We start from the raw sequence: 23,271 nt of genomic DNA, 5'->3' as shown, positions 1-23,271 counted from the left end.
AGGGGTCCCTGCATAAGCCGAGCTGGAGAGGAGGTGGGTGTGGGTGCGGATCCATGGCCCCAGGGATTGCTAGGAGAAGCCCTGTCCCACCTGGGGCTCCGCTGCCTCCCAGCCGCCCTACTCTAATCCCTGAGGGAGTCTTCAGTTGGGTCCACTGTGCTGTGCGGGGGAAACCCATGCCAGTGAGTGCCGGGGGGCATCTGTAGGTGCAGGGAGACCCACAGGAGCCTTGCAGTCTGGCCCCTAAGCCTGCCTGGACTTGCCCTAGTCCTGGGCCCCTGAGGTCACGGAGACCTCCTGAAACCCCTTCCCAGGGGAGCTGTTCGAAGGCAGACGGGCCTGATGAGGTGCTAATTCCCGAGCTAATTGGAGCCCGAGTGAGCTACAGATGGCCTGGCTGACAGGAGGTGGGGCCCGCACGAGGGGAGGGGGCTGCCAGCGCGGGCAGGCAGAGAGGCCCAGGTCCGGAGCCCGCTGTGTTTGCTCAGGAACTGTTGACTCACTAGTGCTGACCGGCTGCTTTGAAATGCAGCCCGGCCCCCTCCATACCTTGGCCCTGGCTTTCCCTCCACAGAAGGACTCGTGTTCTGAGGCCCTATTTGTTCGAAGGGTTCTTCACGGAGCACTTTGCAGGGGCAGAGTGCTCTGCTCTGGGGAGTCCGCAAGGAGAAGGGAGGCCCACCACCCTGTCCTGGGGCCTCCAGGCCTGTCGCGGCCCAGGCAGACACCGGGTTGGGTGCCATTGGAGGCTGCTTGGGAGAACAGAGGTGACATCACTGGGTCATCCTGGAGGGGTCTGGGTTCTCACCCCATGCTGGCCCTGACTCTTTGTGGACCTTGGCCCGGGCCCTGTCCTGAGAACAGGCCTGTATGGCCTCCTGAGGGGGCCAGAGAGCCTGGGGAGATAGACTTGTGCCGGGTGACCACAGAAACCTCACAGATCAGGGATGAGATTGACCCCCCAGAGAGAGGGCAGGGGAGTCAGAAGGCCATTCTGCTGCAACCAGAAAGGCGAACAAGTAGCACCCTCCTCCCTCCCACAGGTTCCCTGCTTCAGGGCCCCCTGCACAGTGCAGTCGTTCTCAGCACCCTGAAGCTAGGGGGCACTCTGGTCACTTAGGGCCAGACCCCGGCCTCAGCAGGGCAGCGTGCGGCTGTTACTCACATTGGCCTGCGAGTCTCAGCAGACCCCAACTCTAGCCGGGGCTCCCCATGGCTCCTGACCGCCGCATTCTGCATTCTCTCTGGTCTCCAGGCCTTTCTTAGGGCTGTTCACCCCACCTAGCATCCCCTCTCTGCTCCTCGCTACCTAGTTAGGTCCCCTCCACTCTGCCGGCTCTGAATCCCTCTGCATCCCAAACTGCTCCATGACCTCCGGCTTGACCCACACTGCCCCCCCAGCCCCTGCTCCTCCTGCTCCCCCGCACCCCTCACCGGGCCCAGGACCCACACTCATGTAATCAGGAGAGAGAGCTGGGAGGCTAATCCTCCCCAAACTGAGAGAGATGATGGATATGAAAGGTAGTAATACCAGCTTACTAACATGGTAACACTTGCTCCAATTTTATAAGTGCCTATTTCTGGGCCACACATTGTGCCTGGAACTTTCTGTCCCTTCCTTCTTATGGCAACCCTCCAGGAGCTTTTCTTGTCTTCACTTTCCAGTGAGGAAACAGAGGCTCGGAGAGGCCACATCATTTATCCGAAGTCACACAGCAACTAAGTGACAGCCTGGCAACTCCCAAGTCATCCCCCTCACAACGAGAGGGGGGGTTGTCATTATTTTTTTGCCAACCTGTTTCCTTCTTCCCCCTCCCTCCCTTCCTCCCTGCCTGTTACCCTCTACCTGGTGAGCTTGCATCATTACTAGGGCCCCGCGGGTCCAATTAGGGGGCCTTCCCAAGGGAGCTGACTGAGGCAATCCCTGCCCCAAGGGGTCCTCCCTGAGCCAAAGTTTTAATTAGCCATCACTGCTCTTCCTGAAAGTCTGACCTGCTCACGGCTACACCAGCCCAGCCTGGCTTGGCGGCAGGAGGCGGACCTGGCATCCAACCCAGCGGCACAGCGAAGTCACCCCAGGACAGCGAGGGGGCGTGCCCGGGCTCCTGTCCCACCACAGCTCCCCAGGTGTACCTCAGCATCACCTCATTTAATCCATTAAATGGATTAATAAATGGATTAAGTCACTTAATCCATTAAATGGATTAAATAAATGAAATGCACTAATATTTGTAAAGCACTTAGACCAGAGCCTGCTACCTAGCGAAGGGCTATAGGAGTATTAAGTTGAAAACACAAAGAGTGAGGGGCAGGATGGGACGCGAGGCTATTCTTGGACGTGAAGATGGCACGTTCCTGGGTCACCTGGCAATGCTGGGTGGCCAGTGTGCAGGCCATCAGCATCTGTAATGTTTGCCCCCTTGTAACGTGGGAAGCTTGGGGCTTGGAGGAAGGGAATGAACAGGTATGAAGAGGAGGCTACGTGCCAGGCCCTGCTCTGAGCATCTTATATACTGCACGCTGCCTTATGGGACGGGCTAGATCCCCTTCTATAGATGAGGCAACCAAGGCTCAGACAAGCAGTTAATATGCCCAGGGCCACACAACCACTGAGAGGCAGGGCAGGATTTAGACCCAGTGTAGACCCAGGGATTTAGGCCCTGTACCCTGGGAAATCTGACTCCTCACGTCCCCCACATCAGGCCACAGGGTGGTGGTCAGTAAGGTCAACAGGCCACACCTCCAGTCCCTAAAGAGGGAAGCGTACACCTCTCTGCTCCCACTCAGCTTCCCCCAACCTCCCAGAAACCTGAGGGCTCTGAGTATGGGTGTTGGTGTGGAGGGCCGTGGAGGGCCACGGAGGGTGGCTGGAGGCCCCTTTCCTGGGGCTGGCCTGTGAGTCTAAGCTGCGGTAACGACAAGGAGTTCTGAGTTTGCAGAGCTGAGGCACCATCCCCCAACCCCTCCCGGGAGCATGAGGCCTCCCGACCATGACCCTGGCCTCAGCCGGCCAGGCCACACGCCTCCCCTTCAGCAGCAGAGAGCCGTGCCAGCCCCAGCCAGAGCCAGCCCTCCCGACGCGGTTGCCTGGTAACCGGCCCTAAGTGACAGAAACCCCAGCAGGCCAGTAATGAGGGGGCAGCGCCAACCACCTGGCCCAGACCCCACCGCCCCAGCGGCCTTAGGAAGGTTTTGATGGACAGTCCGCCCCGCCTGCCCACGGTAGGAGAGGATGTGCTCTGGCACTGGGGGAGGGGGCCTGGGCAGGGCCAGGAGAAGCTGTGTTGGCGGCCCCCCAAGACCTTTGAACTGGGGAGCTACAGGGAGGTAACTCCCGATGGAGGCCGAAGCGAGGTGGGCACTGGGCAGGAGTCAGGGCTGTGGGTACAGCCCGCCCAGGCCCAAACCACCATCCTGGAAACAGCTGTGCTGCTCCGTCCAGGGCATAGAGGTGGGGGGAAGGGATCCCCAGAGAGAGGCCCTGGATGGGGAAAGGAAAGGAGGTGATTAGGGAGGCTGGCGAAGGTCCAGGCGCGGGCTAGGGGGAGCAGTCTGCTGCAACACTGAGGGGGAAATGCATCAGCCTCTCCTCTTTTCACTGAGCTCCCCCTCCTCTTCTCCTCACACCCCCAAGCCCAGGCTAGAGGCCTCCAAGAAGGGGGCTGCCCGCAGCTGGGAGCTCAGGTGGAGCTCAGCCAGGTGTTTTTCCATCCTGGGTCTGGGGACAGAGAGGGAGAGGGAGAAGCAGAGTCAAAACAAGAAGGCAGCTGCTGTGCGGACTGGACAGGCCTTCGGGAGACATGGGTTCAAGGCCTGCCTGCCCCAGACCCTGGGCACGTAGCCGCCCCTCTCCGGGCCTCAGTGTTTCCATGTTGAAATGGGCGCTGGCAGCAGGCTGCTGCTGGTCCGAGGTTTGGTGTCATGGGTCCTGAGAGGCTCAGAGTGGGGAGTGCAGGGGCTTTAGGGGAGCTTTTGGCAGTAGAGGCTCCCTTCAGACACTCATCTCTGGGCCCAGGCAGCTTTTTGTGCCCTTCTCCCCTCTCAGATGAGCAGAGTCCTCCTTTGCCATTAATCCTTCACTCCCTAACCATGGCCCGACTCCACCCTGCGCTGGGTAGACCCAGGCCCTGCCCTGGAAGAGGTCCGTCCCCAGTCTAGCAGGGGAGCCAGGCTGGTGACCCGGCCACGTTAGCACAGGGAGCTGTGGCCAGGCTGACGGGCTAACGCGAAGGGGAGCTTAGAATGCTATGAGGCTCCAGAAGAGGTGACCAAACCCAGCCTAGAGCTTTGGAAGGCTTCCTGGAGGAGTGGGTCTAACTTGAAGACAGGTTAGCAAGGAAAGAGCTGGACAAGCAGCAGAGGCCAGGGCTCTCAGCCAAGGAGAGCGTACTCCACAGCACAGAGCTAATGCCCCGGCAAGGACTCGGGCTGGCGCTGGAGGTAGAGTGGCAGGCGCTTGGAGAGGGCCGGTCAGGAGGCAGGCAGAAGCCTGACTGGGAAATTGGACCTTGAGGGTACTGGGGAGCCATGGGAGGCTCCCAGCCGGGGAGGGGAGGGATTACAGGGTCAGATGTGGGCATTAGAAAGACCTCTCTGGAGGCAGGAAGGTAATGTTTCCCACTGTTTCCAGCACGGAGCCAGACGGAGCCAGTGGCTGGGCTCTGGCAGAGCCAGAATGGGGGACACTACCCTGACTCAAGGCTCAGTACCCTATTCCTCAGGCCTCTCTCGGGCAGCCCATCCCTACACAAGCACATGTCACCCCAAAATGCCATGGTCCGTTTCACATCTGTCTCTTTCACTGCACTGGGAAACAGCACTAGAAGGAAGGATGGGAAGGATGGTTAATCCACCCTGGCTGTTAATTAATCAGAGTGCTCCCCATTCCCCTGCACTAAGGTCCCCAAATTATTGTGTGTGGGCTTTTTCTTTCTAGCCAGTAGGCTGGCAGGCACCGTCCTCCAGAGGAGCCCATTGAAAGCCCATCTCCCTTTCTTGATCTTGGGGATCCCCTCTGAGAGACTCTGATTTCCTCTGGAGATAGAGCGGGGCTCCTCCAGAGTCTGGGGGCTTCCCACTCCCTGCTCGCCTGGCAGAACGGCAGGTCACTGCCTGCCTGGCCCTCCCCACAGAAGGAAGCTCTGGTTTGCCCGCACATCTTTGGGAGGTGGCAGACTTCACCCTGATGAGATCCCATGGCCCTGCCCCTCATGCCAGGTCCCGTCCAACCCAGGCTCTCTAAGCTACTGTGAGTCCAGGCTGATGGCCCCTGGTTCAGCCCAGCCCTCAGGCTTTGTGTGCTTGAGTGGTAGAGAGTTCCTGACCACCAACTCTACCAGAGCCTTCTCTCTGAATAGCTTGGGGTCACACAGTTCTTTGGGGGGAGTCCCAGCTCCTCCATTTCTTAGCTGTGTGGGCGAGCCACTTCTCCCCACCACCCCCTTCCTCTAGAGCTACCACCGGTTAAGGTCTTACTATAAAGCAAGCTGTGAACTCCCTGGATCTGCATGAGACCTGTGGTATGTTTTCATTAGGCCCATTTGTCTGATGAGCAAACTCAGAGGTTAAGGGGCTGCCTTAAGGTCAACACAGCTCAGTAAGTCAAACCTCAGTTTGCCTGTTTCTCAAACCCCGGCCTCAAATGGTTGTTGTAAGAATTAAGTGAGATGTCTATTAAGTGATTGGCCCAGGGCCATGCTCCAAGTAGGAGCTCCTGGCCTGGCCCCCCCCCCTTCCCCCCCACTGAGCTATTCCTCTGCTGAGTGGGAGTAGGGAAGGGAGGAGGAAGCAGACATGGCAGAGTGTTGCGACAGCTGTCAGAGGGCCTCCCTGGAGGATGCAATGTGTATAGCTGGGTCTGGAAGGATGGGAGAGAGCCTTGCTGTGTGTCTCAAGGAAAGGTGCCACGCTTCTCTGGTTCTCTGTCTACACTGTGGCCGCCAGCACCACATCTCCCTCCTCTGGGCTGAGAAGAAGCTCCTGGGAGGCAGGAAAGAGATTTGTAAATAGCAAGTGTGGCCTCATGAGAGGGAACGACATTATTAATAACTATAGGTCCAGCTGAGGTTGGGGGGGCTGACCTTTTACCTTGCCTTCCCAGAGAGCCAGGGAGGGTAATCAGTGTCTGGGGTGGGGTAGAGGAGCGCAGACTCGGTGTGGCAGGGTGGGGGGGAGTGTGAAACCTCCCTTCCAGGCTTTTCTATGCTACTTTTCTTCGTTAACCCCACCCAGGAAGCCCACAGAAGGACAGACTGCTCCCTTCTCTGCTTTTGTTAACACTATCCCATCCAGCCATGATACCATTTCTCCTCTCCAAGACCACCTCCTAATAAACCCTCGGGGGCTCCCAAGGCAGTCACCCTGGATCCATCAGCCTCCTTCATCCGACAGACCAGACGCCTCAGAGCCACTTTTCTTCACAGGCTCTGCACATACATGACCCTCAGGGTAGAGAAGAAAAGGACAAGGTCGGGGCCTTCGGGGGCTCACAGCTGACACCCTACAGAGCTTTTTATCATTTACAAGCAATTTCCCAGCCGGTTTTGTGCAACACTCACCTCAGTCTGTGAGGCAGGTCTCACGGTTCTCATTCTGCAGAGGAGGAAACTGAAGCTCAGAAAGTTACAAAGTGTATCCCAAATTCCCCTTTCTTTTGTAGTGCAAGGTATGTGGAAAAGGAATGGGCATGATTAAGGTGGCTGCCATCTTTGTGAAGTGTCCCTGAATTAAGGCAAGACTCAGAGTGGGGCCACAGAATCTTAACTGGCCCCTAGGGTCTCCCCAGGCTCATCCTGGCCTGGGTGGGTCCGACTCAGGCTCAGAGAGATTGGAGAGAACACCAGTGATCTGAGCACACAACCTGAGAGTCCTAGGTCCTAAGAATTGAGAATACTGCCCTCCTCCCACCACCCCTGCCCCCCAGCAGTGCAAAGGTGGGAGAATGGGTGTTGTGCTAAAGAACGGTGAGGGGGACGGAGGGCAGAGTGGTGAGGAGCAAGAGTAGGGACGAATAGCCTGTGAACTGAGGCTTGGCCATGACCCCCAGTTGTCACCCACAGGTGTACTTTCCTGATGTGAAGGTGTGGGAGCCAGGAGATCTGAGTTTTTATTCCAGCCTGCTGTGTAACCCTGGGAAAGCCCCAACCCTCTGAGTCTCTGCTCCTCAGATCTCTCCAGACTCTCAAGACCCTCCAGCTCTCAACTGATACTCGCTCCCCTCCCCCCAAGTGACCTCCACTTCCTCTTCCTTTTCTTACCTGCAGTGTCCAGCCCCTCCTCCTCAGCTCCAGCTGCTTCCTGACTCTGGGAACCTATGGCCTCAGGCCTCCTCTGCCCTCTGACTCAGGCAGCCCTGACCTTTGGGATCTGAGCCAGTGGCCTGGGTGGTTTTGCCCCATGAACTTGCTCTGACCTTTGGCATGGCCACCTGCCTCCCCCCTCCTCCACTGCACACACCTGTCCCTAGTCCTTGGGCAGCCCAGGAACTGTGAGGGACCAGGTTTCTTTAGAGAAGATAGCAGCATCGAGGGGCTTCACATCCAAAATTAGATGGCCCAGGGAGTCAGGGCAAATGGAGACAGCCCATCCACCCCTCCAGCCCCTCTCTCTGCAACATACCATTCCTGGCTGGGAACGCTCCATCCCATCCCACCTCCCAAGCTTCACATGTTCAGGCCTGTTTTAGTGAGGGAGGTTTGCCAAAGAGGTTGAGGTACCCACTGAGGCCACTTAGCAACCGCAAGCACCCTCATTCCTGGCCCACTACAGTGATGGAGAAATCACCCCTTCCTCACCTACACGTGGTGCCCTAACAGGGATTGAGATACATTTGTCTGGAATTTGCCCTCAGTGGCTGCACTGAGATGCGGGGACAGACTCAGGAGCCCTGCTTCAGCTCCCTAATGCAACTAGTACTGGTCAAGGCAGCCAGACACCTACTGTGTGCCAGACATCTTAATACAACCTCTTCTAAGCCTTTACACCACCACCACTAGGATAGAATTCCACTTTTACTAAAATAAGGAAACTGAAGCCCAACAAGGTCAAGAGGCATGCACGAGGCCACGTAGCTAGAAAGTGGCAACGAATGAATGATCTAACGGAGTGACTGAATGAAGGCGTGTGCTGGGCGCGCTGAGCAGCGGCTCGGGGAGTGCGATGGGTACAGACCGTGCACAGCACGCGCGACCGGGTCCTCGTAGAGCTGGCCGCCGCAGGCCCTCCGCACCCCCGGGCCCAGGGGATCGCGGGCTCCCAGAGGCGCGGCCCGGCTCAGCCTCCACCGCGCGGGCCGCCCCGCCCCCGCTCCGCCCCCAGCCCGCCCCGCCCGGGACCGCAGACGGCGCCCAGCGGCGGCGCGAACGGCCGCGAGGAGGGTGTCTCCGCGCTTGGTGCTCACCGCCACTTCCCGCGCAGGGCCCGGCCGGACAAGGACCCGCGGCCTCCGCGGGGCTGGAGGATGCGGCCGCGGCCGCGGCCCCCGGCAGCAGCAGCGGGAAGCCCGGCGCCTTGCAGGTAGGAGCTCGCCGGCTCGGACGCGGAAAGTTGGGCCGAGTTTGCGGGCGGCGCGTGGAGAAGGGGCGGGTGGCGCTGCCCCAGGGCGCCCCTACCGGCCGGCCGGGGCATGGAGCGCGCCGGGCCTGGGCCGAGGTGCTGCCGCTCCGGGCTGCGGCGGGCCCGGGGCTGCGTTGGGCCCCGGGCGGGCGGGCTGCGGGGTAGGGGGCGCGCGGCTGCTCCGACTTTCCCCGGACTTCGAGGCCCCCGGGGCCTGGGAGCGCCCCGCAGCGCTGGCGAGGCTCTGGCGCCGGATCCGGCGAGGGGCTGGCGAGGAGGAGCTCCGGCTGAACCCTCGGGCCTCCCAGGGGGCCCCGCTCACGTGGACTGCCGGGGCGGAGATGTGGGGGCGGCGGGGGGCTGGGCCTGGGGTGGGGGGCTGCGGGCGCTAAGGCGCCGCGGGGCCCTGGACGCGCCCTACTGGGACGGTACGGCCCTGCGGTTTCCTCGCTACGGCTTGACTCACCCTCTGGCCGCAGCCCAGGCTGGCGGGATCGCCCCGAGGCGGTGGCTGCCCGGACACTGCGGCCAGGCCGCCCCCAGCTCCTGTCCCCCATCCAGTCTTTGGGTGTCGGCCCTCGGGGCTGGGTGCGCGGGCCTTCCTGTGTGCACACGTGTGCGGGGCCCGAGCGAGGGGAGAACGCAGTTCTGGAGGGGCGTGTGTGCAGATGTGGGCCATGCACGTCCTTGCAGGCACGGGTTTGCATGCGTGGCTGCGGCCTATGTATCAGCCTGCTGGGGTGCACGTGCGTCCCAGCGCCAACGGACAGAGTATGGGGACACCCGGAAGCCCGCGGGGTCAGGCGCGGCGGCAGCCCCAAAGCCAGGTTGGCGGAGGGCCCCAGGCACCACGGTTATGGGCGGGGCAGGTAGAGGAAAAAGGTGGTGGAGGCGGATCCTGCGACCCTTCCCCCTCCAGTGGAGCCTAGGCTGCGCCAGGTTCTGTAGGGCCCAGAGCCTCAGCGGGGGGAGGTGTGAGGACGCCGGAGGGGTCCTGATTCAGCCCTCTAGGGGAGGCCAGATGCCAGGCCCCAGCCCGGCAGGATCGCTCTCTTCTTCCTGGTCTTTCCCAACTCCCAACGTCCTTGGCCTTCCGGAGAGCAGCTAAGAGGTGGAAGAGCTGTTTGTTTCCCTGATGCTTAGGGCAGGGATGGCACAGTGGCGGTGGGCTCTTTTTCTGGACCCTGCCCTGGGCCCTGGCCGAGGTTGGTCCTCCCAGTCCAGCTCCAACCTCAGCCAGCAAACGGCTTGGTGGCCCAAAGGGTGATGTGACCTGGCTCCCTGGGGTCCCGTCCTTCTCCAAGCAGTTGCTTGTCTCCTCCAGGGTGTGTGTGTGTGTGTGTGTGTGTGTGTGAAGGAGGCACCTACATTTTGGCTACTGGCTTGAGTGGGGAGGGGCCTCCCTCAAGGGAGTGTACACTGGGTTCTTTCTACTGGCTGGAGGTAAGGGCAGCCCCATACCTTTCATAGTCCTGTGCTGACTCCCTAGAGCCCCATCTCTCCCTCAAAGACCCCTGAGGGTCCCGGGTGGCTTCACTTCTGTTGGCTGGGTCCCAGGGTGGAGGGGGAGGCTGTCTCAGGAAGTCTCCAGGGCAAAGGGCTCGCAATGGGCAGAGCCCAGGAGAGAAAGACTCCTGGGGCTGGGGTGGGTGTGGAGCAGGCTCCACGGGGCATGTGGGGGAGGTGAGACCAGAGCCAGCACTTAATTAAACCAGAGCTCCCTGTGGTGGTGTGAGGGGGGAGGCTTAGCACCCCCAAAACCGTACAACTCCTTGCAAGGTTGCTGTGCCACAGGATGGGGCTTTCGGTCTGGGATGCAGATCTCTGTCATAGAGCATTGCTATCAATACTGTTACCCTGATGCCCCTTCTGGTCTTCTAGGGGACATTCCCTTCTCTAGGCTGGCCTGAGGTGTTGGATTCTGGCCAGGAGATGAGCCAACTTTTTCAGAGTGCCTCCTGGCTTCCGTGGTGCAGTTAGGCTGGGATGGGAGTGGGCATTGGCCCTCATACTACCCTTGGCTTTTCTTGTCCCCAAGATGTGATGGTCTCCTTCTGAGCCTGTGGTTGTCATTGGCCACCAGCCAGAGGGAGGAGAGGGCTGGGAGAGGGGGCTGGTCATAGCTTGCACCTGATCCATGGCCTAATCATAGCAAGAGGGAGCTGATTCATCCTTTCTAAGCCACCTGAGGGTTTCGGGCAACAGGGTGCTAGGGGAGGTGGAGGAAGGGTGATGTGGCTCGAGAAGACTGGCCTCAGATGACCCTTAATGGGTCATTGGGTACCTGCTGCCTTGAGGAAACCCATGCTTGACTTCTCTGGGCCTGGGTCCCAATCCTTGCTTTCCCTTGCTTCAGGACCTTAGTCTTGCTGTAGCATTCAGTGTTTCTGTCAGTGCAGTGGAGGTAGAAGCCAGCTAGCATTCTGTGGCCCCAGGGGACTCCCTCCCTGGACATTCACATCCTCCCATCTCCCCACCTGCTTGTCCCTGGGGCCGTGCTGCCCTCGTATGCCTTGGAATAGCCAACTGCAGCTGAGGGCCTGGGATGTACACAGGCTCTCCTCCGGGACACTTGGGGACCTTCCTGCTGGTGCCACAGCACCATCTACTGGACAACCTCGGCTCTCCTGCTGAGGGCCGGGCCCCTACGGAGCTATGCTGCCCACCACTTCTCCTGGGGGAATAGCCCTACCCTACGGAACCAAGCCCAGTATCTGTGTTGCTCTGGGCCTAGGGACCTGGGTTCCAGGCTTGGCTTTGCCATTTTTGATGAGATTGGCCAGTCAGAGAGTGAGCCCTAAAGAGTGTCTCAGGAAATCTGAATTCATAGACAATGTCCAATTCCACATCTTGGCTGCAGCGGTCATCTTGAGATCCCTATGGCATCTGGAATAAGAGCTGTAGTGGGAGGTAGGAAGCCTGTGTCTTGTTCCATCTTTATCAGGGACTTTGGGATGAATGGGTCTCCTCATCTGTATATGGGGAGCGGGGGTAGCCGAGCGAATGGATCTGCAGACTGCGCCCTGCAAAGTCTGAAACCCCAGGAAAGGGGTCTTGGGAGTCATGTGGAGAGAAGCTGAACAGAAGGGGCTCCTGGAAGGGGGGTGGGGGGTATACATTGGCAGCCTCTGTGTTGTGTGACTCATGCATTCAGTCATTCATGGTCTTTATCAAGCATCTGCTAGGTGCCAAGTTCTTAGGTGTGGCGGTGAGCCAGTGAGAAGAGCAGCCCTCAACTGCTTGCCTGTAGCCTGTTCTGACAGCCCCTACCTTTCTCCCTCTCTCTCCCAGGTCAGCAGTTGAGTAGCTGGGGCCCCTGAGGGCTTGAAGCCTTCACAGTGATGGCGGAGAAGCGGCCACTGGGGACCCTGGGGCCTGTGATGTATGGCAAGCTGCCCCGCCTGGAGGCAGACTCCGGGCCCGGGCACAGCCTGCCCCCCTCTGCTGGTAACCAGGACCCCTGCAGCTACAAGGGTGCCTACTTCTCCTGCCCTATGGGGAGTGCTCCCAAGGCAGGGTCTGAGAGGTTGGCATCTTGGACCCCATATCCACCTTTGTACCCTACCAGCGTGGCAGGACCCCCTCTTCGGACGGACAGCCTGTTGACCAGCTGCCTGCTCTACCGCCCACCAGCAGAAAGCTCTGAGAAGGTGCAGGACCCTGGTCCTGTTGAGCTCCTGCCCTTCGGTCCCCAGTCTCATTCCTACCCAGGCCCACCGTTGGCGGCACCCAAACCTGTCTACCGGAACCCTCTGTGTTACGGGCTCTCAACTTGCCTGGGGGATGGGACAGCGAAGAGACCACTGGACGTTGATTGGACGATGGTGACTGGACCCCTCTTACCTCCGGCTGACCCATCTTGTTCTCTGACCCCAACTCCTGGCAAGGGCCCGTCCCTAGATGGCACCTTCTTGCGTGGGGTGCCAGCTGGCAGAAACTCAGTAAGCTTCTCCCCGTGCCAGGCATTTCTGGAGAAGTATCGGACCATCCACAGCACAGGCTTCCTGGCCTCCAAGTATGCGGGTCCTTACTCTGGGGACCCCAAGCAGGCATTGTCCGACGGACCCCCCAGTCCTTGGGCCCAGCTGGCCCAACCCCTGGGGCCAGCCTGCCAGGATCCAGTGCCTGCCCACTACCCGCTCCCTCACCCTCCGCAGGCCCTGCCTTGCCCAGCAGCCTGTCGCCACCCAGAGAAGCAGGGCAGCTATAGCTCAGTGCTCCCGCTGCAGCCTCCGGGAGCCCACAAGGGGGCTGGGTACCCAGCTGGTGGGCTGAGCAGCCCCTACCTGAGGCAGCAGGCCGCCCAGGCACCCTATATGCCCGCAGTGGGCCTGGACACTTTCTCCTACCCCTCTGCCCCACTTCCAGCACCCTCACCAGGCCTCAAGCTGGAGCCACCTCTTGCTCCCCGGTGCCCGCTGGACTTCGCCGCCCCCCAGACACTGGGCTTTCCTTACACCCGGGATGACCTCGCTCTCTGTGGAGCATCCCCGGGGCTTGGAGGGACGCCACCTTCCCAAAACAATGTACAGGCTGTGCCGCAGCCCAGTGCCTTCCAGCGAGCGTGCCAGCCCCTACCCGCCAGCCAGCCCTGCGCAGAGCCCGGGAGGCCTGCGGAGAAGCCAGTCCAGGAAGCAGAGGAGAAGATGTGGCTGCCCAGCTGCAGGAAAGAGCAGCTCCAGCCCCAGCTCGGTGAGCACCCCGGAGCACCCATTGTCATTGGAGATAGCCCGGTTCCGCGCACCCCTCCGGCGCTCCCGCCCTGCGCCCGGGAGCGCCAGTCTCTGGCGCCGCACGAGGGCGCGCTGCCGCCCAGCTCTCCACCCATGCCGATTATCGACAATGTCTTCAGCCTGGCCCCCTACCGTGACTATCTGGACGTGCCGGCACCCGAGGACACAGCTGGGCCTGAGCCAGCCCCCGCCCCCAGTGAGAGCCCTGCCAAAGACTGGGGGGGGGCCCTGCCTGCCCAGGATGCTCCTTCGAAGGCTCACTGCTCACTTAGAGAAGAGGTAGCCCTGGACTTAAGTGTGAAGAAGCCCGTGGCAGAGGCTCCCGTCGGGGTTCCTAGTCCCGCGGTGCGTGCCAAGCCCACGGCAGCCCTGGATGCGCCAGCTGTGGGGAACACAGTCTCGGATCTGCCAGACCTGGAAAAGATAGTCTCGGAGGCACCGGGGCTGCCCGGGGTGCCGGCGACCACTGAGGCCGCCCCGCGGACCAACTTCCACAGCTCTGTAGCCTTCATGTTCCGAAAATTCAAGATCCTCCGGCCAGCACCCTTGGCCGCAGCCGCAGTCCCATCGGTGCCCACCCCTGCCCCTGCGTCTGCCCAGCCTGTACCCACCCCCACATCCATGCCCCTTAGTCTCCAGATTCTCACACAGCCCTTGCCCGTGGCCTGCTTCAACCTGGCGCTGCCCAGTCCTCCAGCCGTAGCCATGGCCTCCCCCACCCCGGCCCCGGCCCCATCACCTGCCCCGGCCCAGGCTCCGGCTCCAGCTTCTACCCCTGCGGCGGCGGACTCTCCAGAGCAGCACTTCACAGGACTGCATGCGTCCCTGTGCGATGCCATCTCGGGCTCAGTGGCGCACTCGCCGCCCGAGAAGCTGCGCGAGTGGCTCGAGACGGCGGGGCCTTGGGGCCGGGCAGCGTGGCAGGACTGCCAGGCTGTGCAGGGGCTGCTGGGCAAGCTGCTGTCGCAGCTGCAGAGCTTCGTGTGCACACAGCAGTGCCCCTTCCCCCACGTGGTGCGGGCCGGAGCCATCTTCGTCCCCATCCACCTGGTGAAGGAGCGGCTCTTCCCACGGCTGCCTCCCGCCTCCGTGGACCACGTGCTGCAGGAGCACCGCGTGGAGCTGCGGCCCACCACGCTGTCCGAGGAGCGGGCGCTGCGCGAGCGGGCCCTGCACGGCTGCACATCGCGCATGCTCAAGCTGCTGGCGCTGCGCCAGCTGCCCGACATCTACCCCGACCTGCTGGGCCTGCAGTGGCGTGACTGCGTCCGCCGCCAGCTGGGTGAGCATGGGGCAGCCCCAGTGGCCACCGGAGCCGTGTGAACGAGTGACAGGTGTGTGGGCTGTGTGAGTGGTCGCAGCCAGGGCTGACGGACGCCTGGGCCTCGGAAAGCGCGGGGAGGCCCAAGAACTCGTGCTGGGGAGGGCGCTGGCCATCCCGGGGAGGCCCTGTGGACGCCCCCCGCATTCCTCCTCACCCCGGCACCACTGGGGGCCCTCACAGCGTCTGCTGCAAGCATCTGAGCGGGCCCGCTGCTCTGTCCCTCTGGAAACTTTTCTTGACCTTCCCCGATGCCGCTGCTTGTCGGCTTCCCTCCTCCTCCGCTGTGCCTTCTCCGGCCACGGTGCAGACTTCTCTGGATTCTGGGGCTCTGACGAGGCCCTGTCCTCTATCTGAGGTCTCTTCCCCCTGGGTCTGTGTCCCACCCAGCGTCCCTTCTTCTGAGCTTGAGCCCCAAATTACTGAATGCATGCTGGCCTTTTGCACCTGGTATCTCTCCGACCGGTAACTCCTCCCAGACCCACACTACTGAGCTTTCCCCTGAGCCCTCTGCCCTGCCCCCACCGCCTTCTCCACCTCAGTCAATGGCACCTGATTCCCAAAAGCGGGCAGGGATCCCCTTCTCCCCCCAAACACGGTTGCCTTTTGAATGTGCAGTGTTTCAGTCCTCCCAGTATTTATATTCACGGAAGTGCACCCATAAGTCGGAGCGATGTTTTGTGGTTTGCTTTTCCCCTACTAAATGACGTCTCATGCATATTGTTCTCCAGCTTGCTCTTTTTATGTCCTGGAGCATCACGTGCATTGGTTCAGGTTGCTTGGCCCTGCTCTGGGCAGCTGCTGCGGGGTCACGTGCTGTGTGTACTCATTTCTTGGGCCGGGACTTTGGTGATGGTGCCAGGCGGTGCCCAGCGTGGCCTCTCCTGCATCAGGACACCTGGCGCACTGAGGCCTGTGACCTGCTCTGTAGCCTTTCCTTGCTGCTCTGCCATCCTGCTCCCAGGCTTCTGTCTGGGCTGTGTCTCCACAGGAGCGGTTTCTCGTCATCCTGGCAGCCTTGCCGTGGGCTCTTACCTCGTCCTGGCTCCATGTCAGGGTGGGGAAGGCGCCCGAGGCGGTGAGGCACAGATGTGGAGCTTGGGGTCTGGGTGATAAGCAGTGCTGACCCCCGAGCACTTAAGAGGTTGGAGCGTTTGCCCTAATGGGTGCAAAGAAAACACAAGTGGGAGTGTTGTTCAGCGGGGGTGGGGGGGGTGTCTCATGCGTGGCTCAGAGGCTCCAGCCCCGTCTTCTCCCTGGACAGTTGGGCGGTTGGGCCCAGAGAGGACAGGGCCGTATTTCCCGGGCTGCCGGCTGGGCGCTGGGGCCCGGGCGCTCCACAGTCCCCTCCTGCCCTGACTGAGCCTGCAAGAGTCTGGGGCCTAGTGCAGAACTGATTGGGACCCAGCTTCTTCCTGCTGCTGGCTGGATTTGGCACCCCAGTCCCCACTCCCTGAGCTGTGAGTCCTCCCCAGACCCGGGGGGGGGTCCACCCTTCCATGGGTGTCCGTGTTCTCCCTGACAGCCTCCCTTGCCAGTAGGCGTGCTCTTGGTCAGAAGCCCCCTCCTGCCCCCTCTGCTGCTTCCTCCACTCCTGGGCTCTGGGGGTGGTCTGGTAGAAGGATGCTACACTTACGTGTAGCAGGGCTCTCTCTCCATGCCTCAGTTTCCCTGCCTGTACAGCCAGTGATTCCTGGCCTGTTGGCCCCTTTCCTTTTGTTCTCGCACCAGACGCTTTGCCTGAGCAGTATAGTCATCTAGTAGAGCTCTGGCGTCACCTGGGGAGAAGCATACTCTTCAGCTTGACAGTCTGGCCTCCAGCACACATGGGGAAAGGTCATAATGGCCGTGACCCTGCCGGGGCCTTCCAGGCCTGAGGCAGAGTGGAACCACTGGTCTAGGTGGCTTTGGAGGCCAGGAGATGGGGCCTGAGGGTGCTGGGGTCTGCGGCCTGACTGTGTGTTCATTTTCCAGGTGACTTTGACACTGAGGCTGGATCTGTGCCCTCCTCAGAACCCACCATGGCCAGAGATGAGCCGGAGAGCCTAGCCCTGGCTTGGAAGTCACCTGTCCCCAAGGCCAGGAAGCCAGGGAGGAAGCCACCAACCCCTGGCCCGGAGAAAGAGGCAGCCGCTGGGGAAGGGTCCCACGGTACCTCCCCTGCCCCTGCCGCCAGCACCAGCCCCCCTGGCCCCACGCTAAGGGCCCGCTTCCGCAACCTGCTGGAAACTGCCTGGCTCAATGGCCTGGCACTGCCTACTTGGGGCCACAAAGCCTGAGGGCCGGAGCGGCCTGTGCCTCACCCACAGGTGCTGGGTGGCCAGAGCCATCGCTGTAGCACTGGTGGCTGTTTGGGGGTCACTGTCTGAACCCTTAACTTTTGTAAGGCCAGCTGCCCAGGGCCAGGAGTGGACATGCCCTTGGAGCTTCTGCTCTTGCGGCCCCCCGACCCCCCGCCGGGCTGAGAGCCTCCAAACTTTTAACTTGCGGACCTTTATTATTAGAGGGGACTACTTCCTGTTTCTTCCTTAGAGAAAACGTGTGGGCTTTGGAGCTCAACAGACTTGGGCTTAAATTCTAGCTCCTGTGTTCTTGCTGTGTAACCAGGCAAGTCACTTCCTCCCTTGCGCCCTCAGTTCCCTGTTTGTAAGATAGGACAACGCAGCCTACCTCACAGGGTTGTTGGGGGGGTGATGCCTGATGCACACCCAGGAAGGTTTGCTGTCTGCTTCCTCCCCAGGACGGGGGCCTAGGTCCCAGCCAGAGCCTGGAATAGGAGTCTAAGGCAAGCAGAACCTACTAGAAAGTCTTCGTGTGTCATAGGATTTGGTTATTTTAGGGTGGTACGGTGTACAGTGTGTATGAGTTACACTTTTCTAGTCATTTCCCAGGAAAGCCTCCCTGACCCCCAGCCTGGAGCTCCCTGGGGGAGCCTGCCCCTTCCCTCCTTCACTACAGGGGGTGCCTGGATACAGCCTGGGGCTGGCATCCTTGTTCTGGGCCTGCTGCTCTCACCTCTGGGAGGCCCCAGGCCTGTCCTGAATTGACACCAGGGACTTCCCTGAGCTGCCACCTCCACCCGGTGTATCTTCCCGAGAAAGTTGTATGTTTGCTAGAAGCCGAGCAGCTGCAGGGACTCAGGGACTAGACAAGACAGGCTGAATGACAGCTCAATCCTGGGAGGTCTCCGAAGATGTGGACTAGGGACCCTGGCACTCCCTAAGCCAGAGCCCCCGTCAGTCAGGCCTGCTATGAGTTACCTCCTTGCAGAGTGCTAAACTGAGCCAGAGGCTGGTGAGCTGGGCCCTTGACCTAGCTAAGGTTTGTAAGAAGGCTGTGGGCCCTGGAGGCAGGCCATTAAACATTAAAGCATTTGGGTTGTTTTTGGACCTGAAGCCTGGCTGTGTTTTTTTTTGGGGGGGGGGCACAGGTTTAATAGGCCATCACGTAGTCCTTAGCAGTTCTCCCTGCTCCCAGCCCAGAAGGTGCCGAGGCTCTCTGGCACCAGTGTGCTAGCTAGCTCTGGCCACGTGGGTCCTGGTCACCCATCCACTGGGCAGCCACTGCCCTGCTCAGGGAAAGTCCTTTCCCTCCCGAGACCTTTGTGGGTCCTGGTGGTGGTTGGGTCTGTAGCGCACTGCCCCAGTGAGAACTGCTGGTCACCAGCCCGAGCACATGCCCGTCTCCCAGCACCAAGGACATGCCCACCTACATGTACCTAGAACAGTGCTGTCACCCTGTTCCCATGCTGGTGACTCCATCCCACGGAGGGACAGCTCCTCACCCCTTAGCTGGTATGGGGAGACACAGCACACCCTCCAGAGACCCTGCCTCTGCTGGGCTCTTCCTGCAAGAGGTTTGTTCTCAGGGCTGCTGAGGGGGCGTCCTGGTTTCCCACTCCCATCCAGACAGAGGGTCAGTCCACTAGGACTGGTCAGACCTGCTGGTGTCAACCCTAGTCTTCGTGAGCCTTCCCTGAGTCCAGCTACAGTATCCCTCCTGGGCCTGCCAACAGCTGGAGCCTGGCTTTGCACTAGGCCAGGATGTGGGACGGCAGCCGCCATTGCTCCTGCTGCTGCCTATCCAGGCCTGAGGAGTTCCCCGGCAACTCCGACATGTGGTCACCACAGTGGCAGAACCCGGGCAAGCGTGCTTTGGAAGCTTGGGAGGGGCCAGTCCTAGCCTGGGGACAAGGAGGCGTCCTTGGATCCCAGAAGAGATGCTGCCGGAAGTGGCCCTTGGAGGCAGGGAAGAAGAAGGTAAAGGCAAGGGTGAAGTGCAGTCCGGTGAACAGCGTGTGAGGAGGCCTAGAGGAATATCTGGAGAAGGGAAACAGGTGTGGCTGGAGTGCCGGGAAACATGGGTGGGAGTGCAGCAAGCTTCTAGCCCACCAGGCTGGAGGAGAGGGGCTGTGGTGCACGTTTCCCAGAGAGCTAAAGCGCGGCCAGTCTGCTTCACTTGAGGCTACCTGAGTGGGGGGCAACATGGGTGGAGTCGCCGAACCCCCCAGGCCCTCTGCCACCCCGTCGACTTCATCCACCTCATTGCCAGGACCTTCGGGATTTGGCTCTGTTTCTTCTTTTTTTCGCTTCCTTTCCCTCTTCCCTCCCTGCCATCTTCCTACACTTCATTGCCACTTACCAGCAGTCCCGGGTGGGCGCCGAGGCCTCGGCACAGGCAGAGCTGCCCAGCACCCAGGGGCATCTGTCTGTCTGCTGGGGCATCTGTCTGTCTGCTGGGGCCCTACAGGGCCTCCATGGTGCAGAGGCTGGGTTTCACTGGCCTGGACCTGGATCTTGCTGGGGGAGGTGGCTGCTCCCAGGGGACAACTCTGGCCTGGGAGCCCTCGGGTGGGGCAGGGATGGAACTGCCCAGGACTCCCGTCTGAGGGAGACTGTGCTATTGCCCCTCACAGGGGTTTTCACAAGGCCTGTTCCATGCTTCAGTCAGGGTGTCGAGAGCTGAGGGTGTCGGCAGCCCCCACCTCTCAGGGAAGCCAGAGCAGGCTCACTCTGCCTTGGCTGAATGTGGCTCTTCGGGCCCCACAGTCCCCTGTAACCGTCCAAGGCTTCTGGGCTGGGCTGAGCTCAGGTAACTTCTCACACAGAATCATCTGGAAAATGTTTGCCCAGGCCCCACCAAGAATGGCCCTTGGCGGAGCCCAGAAAGCTGGGTTTGAATCCAGCTCCCACAGTGATTCTGGGTCAGGTGTTCAGGGATCCTTTTGAGTAACACAGACAATTCCCTTCCGGTTACAGATGAGGAAATGGGTCCCGGCACTTGCTGCCGGTTACATCAAGTTGGGGGCTGTGTCAGGACGCGGATCCAGTGCTGGGGGTTGTGGGCCAGCCGGGAGGCCGGAATCTTCTGTACCCGCCGCTGCTTCACCACAACGGCCGAGGCCAGACCTGCTTGCCAGGCTTCTCTCCGCCTCAGGTGGCCTCACTAGGGGACATGAGAGTCTCTGGCCTAAGGTGATAAAAGGAGGATAGCACTCAGGTGAGCCCGTGGCCCGAATGAGGCCCTGCTCCCCGGCTGCCCTACTTGGCTCTCTGACCCAGTACAAAAGGCCGAGGAGTCCAACCCACTAGCTTTGCCACCAGGAGTTAAGCCTCAGGCCTGCAAGGTAAGTGACGGGGCAGCTTTGTCCCTTGAGCCTGTGTCACAGGGGGAGGAAGAGCACAGGGCTCTGCCTGATGAGGGGATTATGAAGACCCCCTTGGTAACCTCCAGGTGCTTCCTGCCCTGCCTAGTTCTCACTAAGGGGGTTGGGGTGAATGGGCTGGGTCTCCCTAAACCCCCCCAGAGGAAATGGAGCAGGGCCCAACCCACCTGCCTGAACGTGCCTCTTCGGACCCCAAGGTCCTCCGGCTAGAGGTAGGGGTAGTGTCTCCAGCCCCTGGGCCACCCCCCAGCCCAGCCTGCTGCTCCTTCTGCCCCAGCCCCAGCTGAGAAAGGCCACAGGGACACCCCAGTCGGGGGGCACGGAGCCCTGCTGCTGGCTCTTGCCGTGTGCTCTCCAGACCCCTTTGCTGGTACCTCTCCCAGCCCAGCCTAGGGCAGCCCCTCCAGGCCGCAGGGCAGGGGTAGGTGTTGCAGACCCCCTCCTGTCCCGCCTCTAGCTGGACAGAAGCCGCTGGACTGGACTGAGGCTGGCAGGCAGGTGGATTCTAGATACATTGTTGCTTCTGTGGGGCTCCTGAGCCTGGGTGTCCTAGCGGCTCCCCCCTCAGAGGCTGCTACATCAGTAGAGCTACCCACCCCATCCAACGCTCCCACCCCACCCCCAGCCTCCAGCACCTCTGCCTCGGTCTCGGAGCGGCCCAACTCCCAGGCCTCTGTGTCTTCTTGGGGCCGTGAGAGCCTGGGCTCCTGGGAAGAGGGTGCCGAGCCCCTGAGTCCCTTGAAAGAACCTCAAGAGGCCCCTACTACGATTACTAGCCCTCGCAGGGGGTCCCTTGCTTCTTTCTCCGCTAGCCAGCAGATAAAATCATCTACAGACCACTTCTCAGATGGTGATGGGGACAGCAGGCTCCTCTCCTACCTATAGTTCAGAGCCTGGGACTCCAAGCTGGGCGGCTGCTTCTCAAACTCTATAAACCTCTCAGACCCGAGCACCCTGTCAGCAGAATGGGAGCCCTGGCCTGGGGCCCCTGGGCACAGACGCTAGGGGCTTCTGTCAGCCTCCGCCCTTCCTCCCAAAGCGTCCTTATGCCTGGGCTCCCGTCCAGTGTGAGTGGGCAAGAGATCTCTGGAGAAAGCCCCTACTCAAAGAGGCCTGGGTCCCCCCAACAGACCTGGGCCCTGCCTGCCCTTCTGTGAGGCTTAGCACCTCGCTGGTGTGGGAGAGCCAGTGTCGCCCTGTCCAGCCTTCACTGCCACCCCTTAGCTTGCCACCTGCTGGTGCTGAGGACACACCAGCTCTCCCCAGTGCTGTCCGCTACCACCCTGGCGTCACCACATCAACAACGGCAAGGGTCCCCAGCCACTAAAGGGCTGGTCCTCACCAGATCTGCCCGGTGCTTCCCTAACTATGCCTTGCAGCTCAGCGGGTGTCCCAGGCCCCCAGCTTCTGGTAGCCCAGTCCTTTCCAGTTGTTGCCAGCTTGGAGCTGCCTTCTGGACCCGTGAGTGCTGTTCCATCTGGAGTTAGCTTAGACCCTTCTGGTCTCGTTGGCGCCTCTGATCCCAAGCGCCTGGTCTGCCAGGACTGGTGAGGAGGCCTCTCCCAGCTCAGCCGATGCCATGCCCCATACACCAGGCAGCAGGTAGCCCCATTCCCTTGGGGCCCCCAGACCCCTGCCATGTGGGCTCTAAACCTGCAGCTGGGCCCACCCCTGCAGAGGAGGTGCTGAGGCTTCTGCAACACTTCCTCTCATGCTGGGCTCCCCACCACGGACCCCTCTAGAGCCTGGTGCCATGGACCTGACACAGCCCAGGCCGCCTTCCTCCTCACCCATCAGGGGCTCTGTGTCCATCAGGGCCCCTGACTGCTGAGGGACCCACACGAAGGCTTCAGACCAGCCCAGACGCACAGCCCCCTTTCTGACTGCTGGTCCTTCCACAGCCTGGACATTTGAGCCTCTGAGCAGAGGTTTAATGACTCCCAGGACGTTCCTGTCAAGCAGAAAAGCTACTTGGCACCAGGCCCTGGCTCTTTGGGCTGAGCTGGGCAGTGGGAGCGTCTCCGAGGCCACCTGGTCAGAGGGACTCAGCCCTGAGCAACCAGTACTCACAATTCCTGCCATGTTCCTATCAGATATCCCACCTCAGGGACCCAGCTCTCTTACCTTGGCTGCTGGGTCCCCAACCCAACTCACCCAGGGGTCATGGAGAGACCACCCCAGGAAGCCACAGCCAACTGGGAGGAGTGTCCAGTGTTTGCACCCCCTTTTTATGGTGCCCACTGGGCAGAAGGGGCTTTGGGTTCTGTGGGGAGACTATAGGTCCTCCTTTGCCAACCTGTGGGTGGGTGGGCTCCCAGCTCAGAAGGCTGCCCCAGAGGATGGGACTGTCTGCCGTCCCTAGAGGCAGATCCGAGTCATCCAGGCCCAGCCCTCCCCTCAAGCAGAGCCCTTCTGTTTGTTTTTCCAGCTGGTCAGCAGACCCAAAGTCCCAGTGATGTCTGGGCGGCCTGTGTCCCCTCCCACTGTGTCCCTTGCCCCTGAGAGGGGTCTGGCTCCAGTTGTGGCCTAGAATTTGGATACCTTTGAGTTGGAGGCCGCATCTGGCAGGTCCCAGGACAGACTGCCGTGGCCAGGGTAGTTACCATGCGCAGGCCCGGGCTTGTCCATGTCATGCACGTCACCTGTGCACCACTCCTGACGAAGCCAGACTCCGCCGGCGTCCCCTGGCTCAGCTGGAAGTCACACTGACAGTAGGAGGATAGTACCATCTGAGCTGTTGGTCAGGAAGGGAGAAGCCTGGTTTGGGGGTGAGGGGAAGAGGGCCTCGAAGCAGAATGTCTGGGAGCTCCTCTCTGCTTACCTTCCTTTCTCCTTGGCCCTCAAGGCAGTTTTCTCCATGTCCCCTAGCACACACAACACTGCCCCCGGTCTTTTCCCTCCCTAGAACGTATCATCCACTTCCCTGTGGGACTGACAGCTTTGTTTTGCCCTGGGGTCCATGTGAAATGTGGTTATCCCTGCTTTCCTCATCAAAGAGG

At 60.8% G+C, this 23,271-nt stretch overlaps 1 protein-coding gene across 3 annotated transcripts; it reads left to right on the top strand.

Moving 5' to 3' along the window:
- Positions 1-8,342: 8,342 nt before the first annotated feature.
- On the top strand, positions 8,343-17,996 carry C8H15orf39 (chromosome 8 C15orf39 homolog). Of its 3 annotated transcripts, none has more exons than XM_036081064.2 (3): positions 8,343-8,514; positions 11,845-14,568; positions 16,582-17,996. In XM_036081064.2, exons 2-3 carry the CDS (start codon positions 11,895-11,897, stop codon positions 16,884-16,886), a joined length of 2,979 nt encoding a protein of 992 aa, XP_035936957.1. In that variant the 5' UTR covers positions 8,343-8,514; positions 11,845-11,894; the 3' UTR covers positions 16,887-17,996. The 3 variants fall into 3 exon arrangements, with proteins under 3 accessions (XP_035936957.1, XP_035936959.1, XP_035936958.1); XM_036081066.2 differs by having other exon boundaries at positions 11,845-14,620; positions 16,582-16,719; XM_036081065.2 differs by lacking the exon at positions 8,343-8,514 and adding an exon at positions 9,108-9,380.
- Positions 17,997-23,271: the final 5,275 nt, after the last annotated feature.

Source organism: Halichoerus grypus, chromosome 8 (genome assembly GCF_964656455.1).
Source record: "Halichoerus grypus chromosome 8, mHalGry1.hap1.1, whole genome shotgun sequence".
Lineage (NCBI taxonomy): Eukaryota > Metazoa > Chordata > Mammalia > Carnivora > Phocidae > Halichoerus > Halichoerus grypus.
This window is presented reverse-complemented; position numbering and strand designations above follow the sequence as displayed.